The sequence below is a fragment of the Merops nubicus genome, unplaced genomic scaffold, assembly GCF_000691845.1.
Source record: "Merops nubicus isolate BGI_N331 unplaced genomic scaffold, ASM69184v1 scaffold729, whole genome shotgun sequence".
Lineage (NCBI taxonomy): Eukaryota > Metazoa > Chordata > Aves > Coraciiformes > Meropidae > Merops > Merops nubicus.
In genome coordinates, this window is record NW_008631406.1 from 27,419 (window position 1) to 39,813 (window position 12,395).

The 12,395-nt window shown below is 34.7% G+C and overlaps 1 protein-coding gene across 1 annotated transcript in view; it reads left to right on the top strand.

Annotated features, from left to right (window-relative positions):
* Nucleotides 1–12,395, top strand: part of LOC103779882 (echinoderm microtubule-associated protein-like 5) — a gene marked incomplete at its 5' end in the record, with an annotated part of 50,364 nt that overhangs the window by 11,429 nt on the left and 26,540 nt on the right. The window contains 6 exons of the mRNA XM_008947525.1: nucleotides 4,270–4,405; nucleotides 5,513–5,714; nucleotides 6,600–6,737; nucleotides 7,494–7,750; nucleotides 10,230–10,442; nucleotides 12,217–12,384. Coding sequence (XP_008945773.1) covers nucleotides 4,270–4,405; nucleotides 5,513–5,714; nucleotides 6,600–6,737; nucleotides 7,494–7,750; nucleotides 10,230–10,442; nucleotides 12,217–12,384 — 1,114 coding nt within the window. The remainder of the gene's footprint in view (nucleotides 1–4,269; nucleotides 4,406–5,512; nucleotides 5,715–6,599; nucleotides 6,738–7,493; nucleotides 7,751–10,229; nucleotides 10,443–12,216; nucleotides 12,385–12,395) is intronic.

The window sequence follows — 12,395 nt, forward strand, 5'->3', positions numbered from 1 at the left end:
GAGAAATGAGCAGGGGTTAAACGTAAAGGCACAGAGTTCATGTGCAGGGAATGCTGGATAGCGATGGGAAGCTCAAATTCTACTTGTCTCTCCTAAACAATAATACTAATAAAGTTTTGAAAGGGAGAAGAATAAGAGAAAAACATGAAAGTGTATGTTTTGTCGCTGGTAGTACTTCAGAAGGTTATTTGTAGGCAGTGCATCTGATTCTGGAAAATTAATATATACCTTGACTAAAAAAAACTTTATTAGATATCTTGTTTGTGTACCAGTGCAAAGAACAGACTATGTATTCTTTAAGTTTAGTATGAGTTTAGTTTATAAGTTTTAGTATAAGTTTATCATCTTATATGTTCTAAATTCAAGGCTATTAAGATAGTTGTACAAGATGTCACTCAGGTAGTAAAAAACCAGTAATATACTTATTTTAAAACAGTAGTATACTTATTTTAAAACGCTGTCTGTTTTAAGGATTCTTATGTGCTATGCCTTTGCCTTGCATAGTAAATGTACATAAGAAGCTTTCTAAGCAGCTGAATAATTCATTTTGAGATAGTCTTTCAGAGGTACACATTAAAGTTGTGTGGATTGATGTCAGAAACTGAGGTTAAATAACAGGCTTGAGGTTAAGTAACAGGCACTCTGTTAAAACTATTGCACGCCTATGTTAGTTGGCTGAATACTAATTAAATATAGATGGAAACAATATAATGAACTTAAATGAATGGTTTTAAACTGGTATCATGTACCAACGCATTAAGTCATGCAGTACTTTTCTTCTACTCTTTAGAGTAGTCATGGATTTGAAAAGTAACTGTTCAGTTATTTCAACCAGCAAGGGGCATACAGGCAACTATTTCACATTTTTATAGTAATATGCCCATTTTTTAAACTGCTTTACGAGTGTTTTTTAAACAATCTGTTAGATAGGAAGATCAAATTTCAGTTGTGGCTCTCCATTGTAAACTTAACTGACACCAACCTTAAATATTTGCAGCCCATTTCCTTGTAATGCATTACACACTGGGGGAGACAGTATCTTAGAATAAGTGAGCAACATATGTGTTGCTTTATATGTTAGCATCTATGTTCTGAATTGTATGTAGGAGTAAAAAGGAGGCACTGAAGTTCTTACTATAACTGCTATAATGTCTGTTCTCTCCATATTGCTCAGTAGTAATCAGTTGCTTCTGAGGTTTCCATATGATCTTTCAAGCTTGGTCCTAATTATAGCTAACTGCAGTCATGTGTTTCGGGAGTCAGAGTCAGTGTGGTGGATTTTATATAAATGACTGCATTTCAATAAATTAACACTTGATTTTTGCCCAGTGCAGGCAACATAGGTCCAGTAGCAATAGAAAACTTGAGACTAGCTCACTATTGGAAGCTATACAGTGTTCTTGTATACAGGCAGTGACAAAATACTCATGCAATAGAGACCATCTTTGTCAAGTTCTTCTTGTACTTCTTCAGCTTTCAATAATTGTTTTTGGTAGATCTGGACATTTATTTATTTGCTTTCATTCAACATTTTTTCAAATTTGAGGGAAGACAAATGTGATACCAGCTAGTTTTATTGGACAAGTAGGAAGTATTCTGTGTTCTGAAAAAACTGCTGATCAACTTGAGATGTTTTTTCCAGAATTTTCCCATTCATTGGGAAGTGTAATGAAAAATTTGTAACAGAAGAATGCAGTCTATATGTCAAACTTCATAACTTCTAAGGTGGAAGGCTTTGATCTATACCTTTGATTCAGGAGCACAATCAACTTTCTTCATCATATTATTCGCTTGGATCAAAGTCAATGCAATTGTTTGCTTATTATTACTGGTAGAAGGCTATTGACAATCAAGAATCGAATTATGTTAATCCTTCACTCTGAAATTGTCATTAAGAGAAGCAAGAAGACTCCAAAGTTGATTATCATTAGCAATATTTACAGTTTCAAAAAGGAAAGATTTAGTGGAAGAATTATGACTGGCCAAGCTACGAGAGTAAAGAATCTCTTTTCCCCATTAAATGTGAGCCTACCAACCAAAGAGTAGCTAAGCTCAGCTTCTTCCGTTAGGTACTTACAGCCCAAATAATAAGGGAATTTTTTTCTGTTTTTCATCTAAATCTTCTATTCCAGAGGCACATAGACTGAAACCAGAATGCCCTATTGCATTTCAAGAGATTGAGAAAGCACATCTGCCAAATCTCCTTGACAACCAGTATGTCCTTTTCAAGATAAGGATATTCTGTGAAATGGAAAACGGATTAATCCTGAATCCACTTGATCTTATCTTCAGAACATTCAGCCAGCTTCCCACATTGCCAAATGTCTGATTCTTGTTTTAATACTGACTAATTAAATCATGGATTTCAGAAGGAGTTAATTAGAGAAAAGAGAATAATTCTATTATCAAGGTTGCATTGCAAAAAGAGCCTTATAAGATTTAAATACGCCAGAACTTGAGCAGAATTCAGTTTATGATACAAAATGAACCAAAATTCCTCTGGCCTTCTATTTAGTCAGTGATACTAAGAGGTTAATGCAGTAAAACAGACAGATGGACACACACGTACGCGCACACACACACAGAGAAACAAATACAGTTTGGGTTTTATTTTCAAAAATCACTAGGCTCCTAAAGAAACAGAGGATTTTTCAGGACGTTTGAGATAATGGGAGTTAGCCTTCTAATCTTCTTATGACTTAAAAATTCCACTATATTTCTGCTCAGGCACATAGTACTCCTGAAAATATGGCTTGTCTGAAAAATGTGTATCCTGAGCATGGACAGGACACATCAATAAATGTGAATTCTGTCACTGTAGTCTTGCAGTTTTGTCATTTGACATTCTAGTAATAATATGCTTTTTTTTTTTTTTTGTGAAAGCTGAGAGATTTCTTCTTTCTTAACTTAAAAAATAATATCCTTGTTATCTGATGCTAGAGAAGCAAACACAGTTCATATTTCACTATGATCAGTCCATTATGATATTTTCCTTAGTTGCAATTCAAGAAGAAAAACCAGCTTGATAAGAGAGAATAGTCATGAGTACCTGGGAGTTCTCACAAGCCACAGCACTGGATGATAATTTGTTCTGTAAGTGTACAGCTTTATTTTCCACCCAAAGCCAATCTCTCTTTTGCAAATTGCTTTCACATTTGGGGTTAATATGCATCATTACTGTAAGGTACAACCCTCAATCAAAGAAATTATTGGAACTTTACATTTGCTTCTTTACAAAACTGAAATTTCAGGACAATAATATAGAAGATATATGTATGTTACTGACAGTTGTACCTTTTTTTGGACAGGACTTAACGGAGACAGTTTTTCCTTTCCATCAGTTTTAATGCTCTCCTGTTTTCTTTTGTTATAGCTAAGTATGAAATATTTTAATTGAACATATAACATTTTTTTTTATGTTCTTATAGGCTTATTAGCCAGTACTTAAAATTTACCGTTTCAAGTAGCTTTGCTTACTGAAATATGTGAGTTACATCTAAAAATAAGCCCAGTGAGTTGTGTAGGTGCTTCGGGGAAAAAACAGTGTATGCAATTTAGATGATGTGTCATGTTTACATCAAATATAATGGCTATATTGATACAGTGTCTTTATTTTAATAATAGTTGTATCATCCTTGCCTCTTTGTTATCCTGACTAAAACATGTACCAAGTGAATTAAGGAAAATGTGTTAGGTTTTGTTTCCTGATGTTCTCCTTAATAATAAGAGCTCATATATTCACTTAGTGTAAAATAATTGCTCTTTTTCTTATGTTTTCCTTCTGAGCTTAAATTTTAAATAAACTGCCCTTGGCTTAAGATGAAAAAAATCCCAGCTATTTTTTGCCTGTTTGCATAGAAACTGAAAATAGCAATAAAGGCCCTGAACCAAGCCTAACAGAGATCAGTGGAAATCTTCCCGCTGACATTTGTGAGAGCTGGACCAGGCCCTAAGGCAAGAGGATATGAAACTAAACTCTTTCTAGGGTTAAGAAGCAGCATCACTACAATCATCATCAGGATGAAAGCAGTAATGCAACAGTTCTGTTATTTTACTGTTTGTCACTGAATTAATCCTGCTCATTTTGAGTTTGTTTCCATTTCTGACTCTTTCATATTTAAAGCTTGTATTACTTGCATTATGTTAGTTTCAACAGCATAATGGGTAAGAAGATAGGAAGATAATACCACCATGGACAAGAGTTCCGGTTTCCATATTGGTATCTCTAATCTCTGTATATTGTTAAGAATAACTTTCTTCTCTCTTTAGGCAGGCATTTTCAGCATGAATGCATGTGAGGAGGGATTTGCCACTGGTGGCAGGGATGGCTGTGTTCGCTTGTGGGACTTAAATTTTAAACCAATTACTGTGATTGATCTCAGGGAAACAGACCAGGGATATAAAGGTAAAAAGAAGTTTGTCACCTCTGATATACCAATAAAGTAGGAAATTCACCAGTGTTTGGAACAAGAACAAAAAGGCTATTTTATATACATTACTATGAACTATTTGCTAGAAAATAAATTTGGTCGTGCTCACTAGTATGAAGGTCACGTAGTCCTTCAGAGTTACTGTAAAGCCTCTTTTCTATAGCACAGCAGTTTTTAACAAGGAATGGTAGTGCTTTAAGAGAACTTAGAAGAGACAGTGAGATCTACAGTGTAAAAGAGCAGAGTACAGAAATTGTATTTGCTAGTTATCCAAATTTTCATAAAAGCTACATGGAAGTAATCTACAGTTTTGTATTTAGATATCTGCCTACATATACCTGTGACTTTGAGCATGTCATGATAAAATTTTGCATCTAGCAGCATATAACATGTTTTGTCAATGTTCTAGATGTTGTTGCTGTAGTGATTCAGAAAATAATACAAATGTATACTGAAGCACTAGTGTCATTTACAATGTCACTTTTGTTGGCATTTGATTTTCTTTGCCCCCAGTCACTTTGTTATTTTCTAATATCTTGCCAAGAATTTGGCAATGTCGTAGAATGTCTGCTGGCAATCAGATATTCAGGGTCACTAAATTATGGATTGCGATTTAAATCTATGTATTCTGTAACTGAGTTGGCATTCTCACTAAGATTACAAAATATTGCAGCAAGATGGAATACATTCCATTTTAAATGACCTGTGGTACAGTGGCTCATTTAAATTTACTCAGCTGCTCTTTCTTATCGCTGTGGCACGCAGTTGAAAGCTGTGTTTCATCCCTTGTTTCATTCTTTTAAACTTGTTCTTCAGTCCGGATTCTCTCCTTTATGTTCTCAGAAGGTAATAAATACAGTTTGTTTTAAAAGGTGCAGATTCCTAAAATTGGGCATCTAAGACTGGTTTCTCAGTGTACAACTGTTCTAGCTTCCATTTTATTATTCCTAACCTTTTCTACAAAGAAGTGCAGCTTGCAAATGTTTGGCATTTTCTTCCTTTTATGTTTTGTCATGTGGTACATTACCTTTGTTTCACAAGTTCTCAGAATCCGTATCTCTTGGTAACAATCTCTTCTACAGGTCTGTCTGTAAGAAGTGTTTGCTGGAGAGGAGACCATATACTCGTCGGAACACAAGACAGTGAAATTTTTGAGATTGTGGTGCATGAACGTAATAAGCCTTTCCTGATAATGCAGGGGCATTGTGAAGGAGAGCTGTGGGCTTTGGCTGTCCATCCTACAAAACCTCTAGCAATGACTGGAAGTGATGATCGATCAGTCAGGTTAAATCTTGTTTGTTTCATTGTGTACAGTTTAATACAAACAGCTTATGTTGTAGATAACCTAATTGAAATGTATACATTTTAAAGGTATTAAAATGTGACATTAAAGTGCTTCTGAACCAGTTAAGTTATACATGAAATTAGTGCTCTCCAGTAGTAAAGTATAGTGGAGATACATATTTCACAGAAATGAAATGTACAAAATCTGAACAAATTTTGTTTAGCTTAGCATTAAGCGCTCATACACAAGTGTCCTGTGTTTCCTTTTCAGGAGTATGCTAGGCATTCACAGTTTACAATGAAAAAAAATTTAATGAAAACGTAAGATTTTTACTCTTACCATATTTACTTTTTTACATGCTGCGAATTAGTTTTTAACTTGGGAGTTTCATCAAACTTAATGCATGCATGGTCAATAGAATCTGTATTCTGAGAAAACCCAGGACTTTACTTACTTTTACAAGTTCATCTTTTTTTGTCAAGACACTTTTTCTTTTCTTCCTTAGAAATTAAATGCATTGGCAATTTGTTAAATATCTTAAGTGTAAGCAAAGATGAATTCTGAATATTGAAGTAATGCTCTAGAATTCCAGACGTATCTTGTAAATTAGAGATATAATTTATCTTGTAGTAGAAGCATACATATTATGTAGTAATATGTAAGCAGTTATGATTAATGACTTGTTAATAGGAAAGGACATGTTTAAGAGAATATTCTCTGCTGTACGTGAAATTCACACCTTTGTCTTAGATTTTACTTGTGGGAAATTATTTTAGAATAGAACTCTACCGCGACCGGTGTTCTGCAGAAATTGCGGACTTCATGCTATCTATGACACAAGCTACAAACCACACCTTACTTTTGTAATTACTACCTGGTTTCAGAATTTGGAGTCTGATAGACCATGCTCTGATTGCCCGGTGCAATATGGAGGAGCCCATCCGCTGTGCTGCGGTCAGCACGGACGGAATCCACCTCGCCCTCGGGATGAAGGATGGCTCTTTCACAGTGCTTCGAGTCAGGTGTGTTACAGAGTTTAAAAATAGAGAACAGTATTAACCCTTTCAAGCGTGCTGTGTAACTGTTCTTACAAATTGCATGTATATTGACAGTGTAGCGATCACACATGAGGAAGTCACTTATATTTCTGTTCTGAATTACTGATCTTGAGGGCGCTCACATTTTTTAAATGTTTGCGTTACGTCTGTCCATGTTGCTCCATAGTAACACATTTGTAAAAGTATGTTGGTCTATTTGCAAAAACTGGCAGTGTTCTAGAAAGTGTTTTACTGTAGGTTTTATCTTTATTAATTATTCTTCAATTATTAAAAAAGAAAATGTCATTTCCTAAATTGTTTCTGTGTGTTGGAATGCTGCTGTCAGCAGATCACACATAAAAAAAGCAGTGCTCCCTTGTTGCTGTGATCACACAGTTTTAAAGGGAAAATGAGATCTGTGTCAAATGTTAGTGAGATTTTCTTCCCTGATCAAATAAAGATCTGATCATTTTTTGGTTTTTTTTTGTGGACCCAGCTTGAACAGTTCCTTTTGTTCACTTGCCCTCAGCCCAATGCAGCAACTTCTTCTATCTCTGTTCCCTTCTCCTTTTCTGGCCATGAAGTCCTGCCCAGCTCTGAAAATAGCTGTGTTGTGTTTGCACATGTGATAGTGAAGTTCACTTCATTGATTCACAATTTTGTCCAGTTTTTTAACACTGGGATCTTGACAGTATGCTAAGGCTCTTCTATACTTATGACGTACTTTCTTTCATACTACAGAGATATGACTGAGGTTGTTCATATCAAAGACAGGAAAGAAGCTATTCATGAACTGAAATATTCACCAGATGGGAATTTCCTGGCTGTTGGTTCCAATGATAGCTCTGTGGATATATATGGTGTTGTTCAGCGATACAAGAAAGTTGGGGAATGTATTGGATCTTTAAGTTTCATCACCCATATGGATTGGTCTTCGGACAGTAAATACTTACAGACCAATGATGGTAATGGGAGAAGACTTTTTTACAGAATGCCAAGTAAGATTCTGAGTTGCCTTTATGATATTTGTTACTTATTACAGAAAGAATGTGTCATAGTTTTATAAAAACAGCCAAATATAGATCCTGATTCAAAGCACTGTTATGGACAATTTTTTTCTAAGTTTGTGTAAATATTTCCTATATTTTAATAAGTACAGTTACTTAAATATTTTTATCCTTGTATGTTTACTCTTCTTTATAATGCATCTTTTCATGGTGGTGATGCTGGCTTTAGTTTATTTTATTTTTCAAAATGAAATCTCTGCTTCCACCTTTTTTAGAAAAAAACCCATTTGAATTCAAGTTCAATTTTTGAATAGCTTAATAGCCTTGTACTTATTGACTTGGACATTAAATGGATTATCAGTTGCTTGTGCTGTATGTTTTTAAAAAATGTGTGAACAAATCAGGATGTTACGTCTTGGAAGAGTCATCTGGTTTTCTAGAACTATGCAGCAGAACTGCAGAATTTAACTTAAAAGGGCTTTTACAATGAAAAATTTGTATCAGATAGAAGAAATTGGAAAGCAAATTAATTTGGAAATATAGTGGGATTAGGTAACTGTAGAGAAAATAAGAGTACCTAATATAAGGATGCCACGATGTCAAGAATTACTCACAGGAAACAGTCAAAATATTGAAGCTGTGATACATACATAATTTAATCATGTGACCATGATCAAAATGAAAGTTAACTGGGCAGTCTACTGATAACGCAAGGTCAAATGTGTGTTTCCTCTTTTATGGGAAGTGACTATTACAGAAAATTATTGTATTACATAATACAAAAATACAGCTTTTGAATTCAAAGTTTGTAACAACCCCATTATTGCAAATGTTTTCAAGACAACATTTGTTTATGTGAAAAAATAAGCAAAGTCAATGACGTTAGGAATCTCTTAAATGTTGCAAAATGATGAACCGAATCATTGTTGAAATTCCAGCATAAATTAGTATGGAACTTATACGTGCCTAATACAAGATCAGTAGGACTTAGTCATGGATATAACCATAACTATCCATCATGGACAGAACTAATAGCAGTATTTATTTACATGGATTAGTAATGGAAAGAGATTACAAGGTAAACCTTGTCAAAGGGTGCAGTTATTCAGTTACTTTACTTCATCAGAGCTGAAGCATCTTCAAACAGGGCACTTGAGTTCCTTTCAAGTGTTTGGAGGCGTATATAGTAGTTTAACTAAAAAAGCTTCCTTGAAAGTAGAGTTTTGGTGTGTGTTTGTTTTGTTTTGTTTTGTTTGTTTGTTTGTTTTGGTTTTTTGTTGTTGTTTTGTTATTGGGCATTGTTGTTGTTTTTTAAAAAAGTCGATCTTCCTTTCTGATTTATTTGTCATTTTGCTTTATCTTTTCTGTATGGCTATTCTTTACTTTATTTATTCCAGTCCACTTGAGTTCTCCCCTGCTGTGTGATTCTGTTAAAAACTCACCTGTTTGTGGTTGTCAGAATCACAGAATGGTAGGGGTTGGAAGGGACCTCTGGAGATTGCCTAGTCCAGCCCCCCTGCTAAAGCAGGTTCACCTAGGGCAGCTTTCACCGGAGCATGTCCAGGAAGGTTTTGAATATCTCCTGAGGAGACTCCACAGCTTCTCTGGGCAGCCTGTTCCAGTGCTCCATCATCCTCACAGTAAAGAAGTTTTCCTTCATATTCAGATGGAACCTCCTGTGTTCCAGTTTGAGTTTGTTGCCCCTTGTCCTGTTGCTGGGCACCACTGAATCCTATTAACAATAAGAAAACTGGAAAAAAACAACCCAGTTCCCTTGAGTTTTTTTAACACTGAAGACTGAGAGGTGAGTTACTGTCAGTGTCCTGCTCAGGCTCTGCAGCTGCATACTCAGTCTGACTCAGCTTTCACCTTTGCTTGCGTTGTTCTTCCCTTGTTCCTGCTGTCTGCTTCTGGCCATTTCTGAAGACATGGCTTTTATTAAATGAGTCTGACGCAGTACTTAAGCTCTTACATGAAACTTTTTGGGATTGCAGCAATCTTATTACAAATAGAGCTGATGTGAAGTCATGTAACAAAGATCTAATCATAAAACTGGTATTTCCAGCAATTTACAGTGGTCAGATCTAAATGACTTCTTCAGGTTTTGCTCTAAATAATCCAGGTTTCTAGAACAGTCCAGCAACAGAATTTTTCCAAGCTCTATCTTAGGCTGGCTACCTTTATTTTTTGATATACATTTTAAAATAATACAACCTCAAGCAAACATCAAGAAATAGTAAAAACTGTAAAGTACCAAACCATTTTTAATTACTATCTTCTGAGTTTTGAGAACCCTTACTATTGATACTGCTGGTCATAGTAGAGAATATGAGATCAGAAGAGTTATAGAAATAAGTTTTTAACTGTCTCACTTGGATTTGATTTCTGGAGGATTTATATTTTTAAAAAATGATTTCTTTAAAATTGTATAAGTGGTTATTGAAAAATAGCTCTTTATTTTTGCTCTTAGGTGGAAAGGAAGTAACAAACAAGGAAGAATTAAAAGGCATTCAGTGGGCATCATGGACCTGTGTTTCTGGCCTTGAAGTTAATGGAATCTGGCCCAAATATTCAGATGTAAATGATATAAATTCTGTGGATGCAAATTTTATTGGCCAAGTTATGGTTACAGCTGATGATTATGGAATAGTAAAGCTCTTTCGATACCCATGTCTAAGAAAAGGTAGTATCTTTAAGTTCAGTTATAAATTTCTATTTTTGAATTTTGGTTATTCAAGAAAAAGTTGTTAGGAAACTGGGCTTTTGGAAATTATCTGAATGGACAATATTCTTAGAGGTTTACTTCGAACTTCAGAGGTGGAAAAAAAAATAGGCTGGTGTATTGATGACTGTAACAGTATTTTAATTACGTTTTAAATGGGAAAGTCACAAGTTTTATGCATATTTAGTTTTGTAAAAGAGTTCTTTTTTTATCTACCCTTTTATAAGATGTATCTTTAACTATTTCATCTTGGTCTTCCAGCAGTTTTCTTCCTTCCTCTAAATCTATGATGGAGATTTGGGCTAGGAACTAAAAAAAAGTAACCTTAGTAAATGGTTAGAGGCAAATTGGTCTGTAATAGCAATGTGCAGTTGTATGTTATTTGAAGTTTAAAAACTTTTCCACAAGTTTTTTCCTCAAAATTTTACTACCAATAAGGGTAAAACTCATGTGAAATTCTTAAAACTAGAATATAAAGGAGGTATGTAGTTTTCAGGTTTACTGTTCAGGACTGAGCAAATGGGAAAGGTGTGTATCTTTTTAGATGAGAAAGGCTTTATTTTTCAGAGCTGTTTGAAGAACTCCATTCTAGACATCATTGAAGTTGAACTGTAACAAATTATCAATAGTAGAGATCTTTGTCTTCAAGAGATGGTAATGTCTTCAGGGTGATGTTAGCCTAAAAAGCTTGCCTGAGGACTAGATCAAATCCCTAAATCTTGAAAGGGGAAACAAACTTGCACCATTGCATCATTGAAGTTTGGAGCACATGTTAATGCTGGCTACAATGGCATGATCTTTGTGATGGGTCTTAGGATATGTCTTCAAGCAATATGTGCTTTAAGAAATGATTTTTTTGTTTTGTTTTGTTTTTAAATGACTGATATTCCCCCATAGTTTTTCCAACTCTTTTTGTAAAAGGTAGTACTCAAACCCATTTAATTTCAGCCTTCCCAGTTTTATTTTTACAGTGGTAAAGCTTTTACTGATATCTCAGGTAATCAAAAAATAGTTCTTGAAAACAGTTTTCTGGCTCTTTGAAGGAGAGTGAATTCGTTCACTTTTTATGCCCCATTTTGCACTAGACCTATACAGCAAATGAAAAGGGACAAGAACCTGTATAAAGGAGTGTTATTAGTACTTGTTATTAGTACTATGATTATGTTGCAATTATGTAGTTGTCAATGAAAACTTTAATGTGTAGTTATACCACTGCTACTACCACTGCTGCAGCTACTGTAGGTGTGAGGATATGAATTGCTACAAGTGCTTAGTGCTCAAATTGCCTCAGAGTGGGAACCAATGTGAGAAGCACTGCTTGTTTCACAGAGCTAAATATACATCATTTAATATTTAAATAACTGCATCTTTGCAATAGAGAATTAATAATTGGCAAAATCTTGGTTTGTAAAACCTGAAATGAATTGAAGAAAATTTGGATAAATCTTCCTTTAGTACAACTAATACAGCACTATCATTTGTCTTTTCACTGTTTCACTTGTTAAAGATATTATAGCCTGGAATCCAAATGATAACATTTATCTTAGAATCATAGAATCTTAAAGGCAGATAAAAAGACTGCAAAAATTTGCCACGGTTAATTGAAATATTCTAATTACTCTTAGAATATATTAATGAACTGTATTTTTTATAAGGGTTCCTTGATGTGTTTTCCTATAGGTGCTTCTGAAACATCTATTCCACATATATTGAAAGTTTTTTATTCTTGTTCTAGGAGCAAAGTTTAAAAAATACCTGGGTCATTCTGCTCATGTGACAAATGTCAGATGGTCACACGATCACCAGTGGGTTGTTTCCATTGGGGGAGCTGATCATTCTGTCTTTCAGTGGAAATTTGTCCCTGATCGAAAGTTGAAGGATTCTCTTCATATAGCACCCCAAGGCAAGTAACTT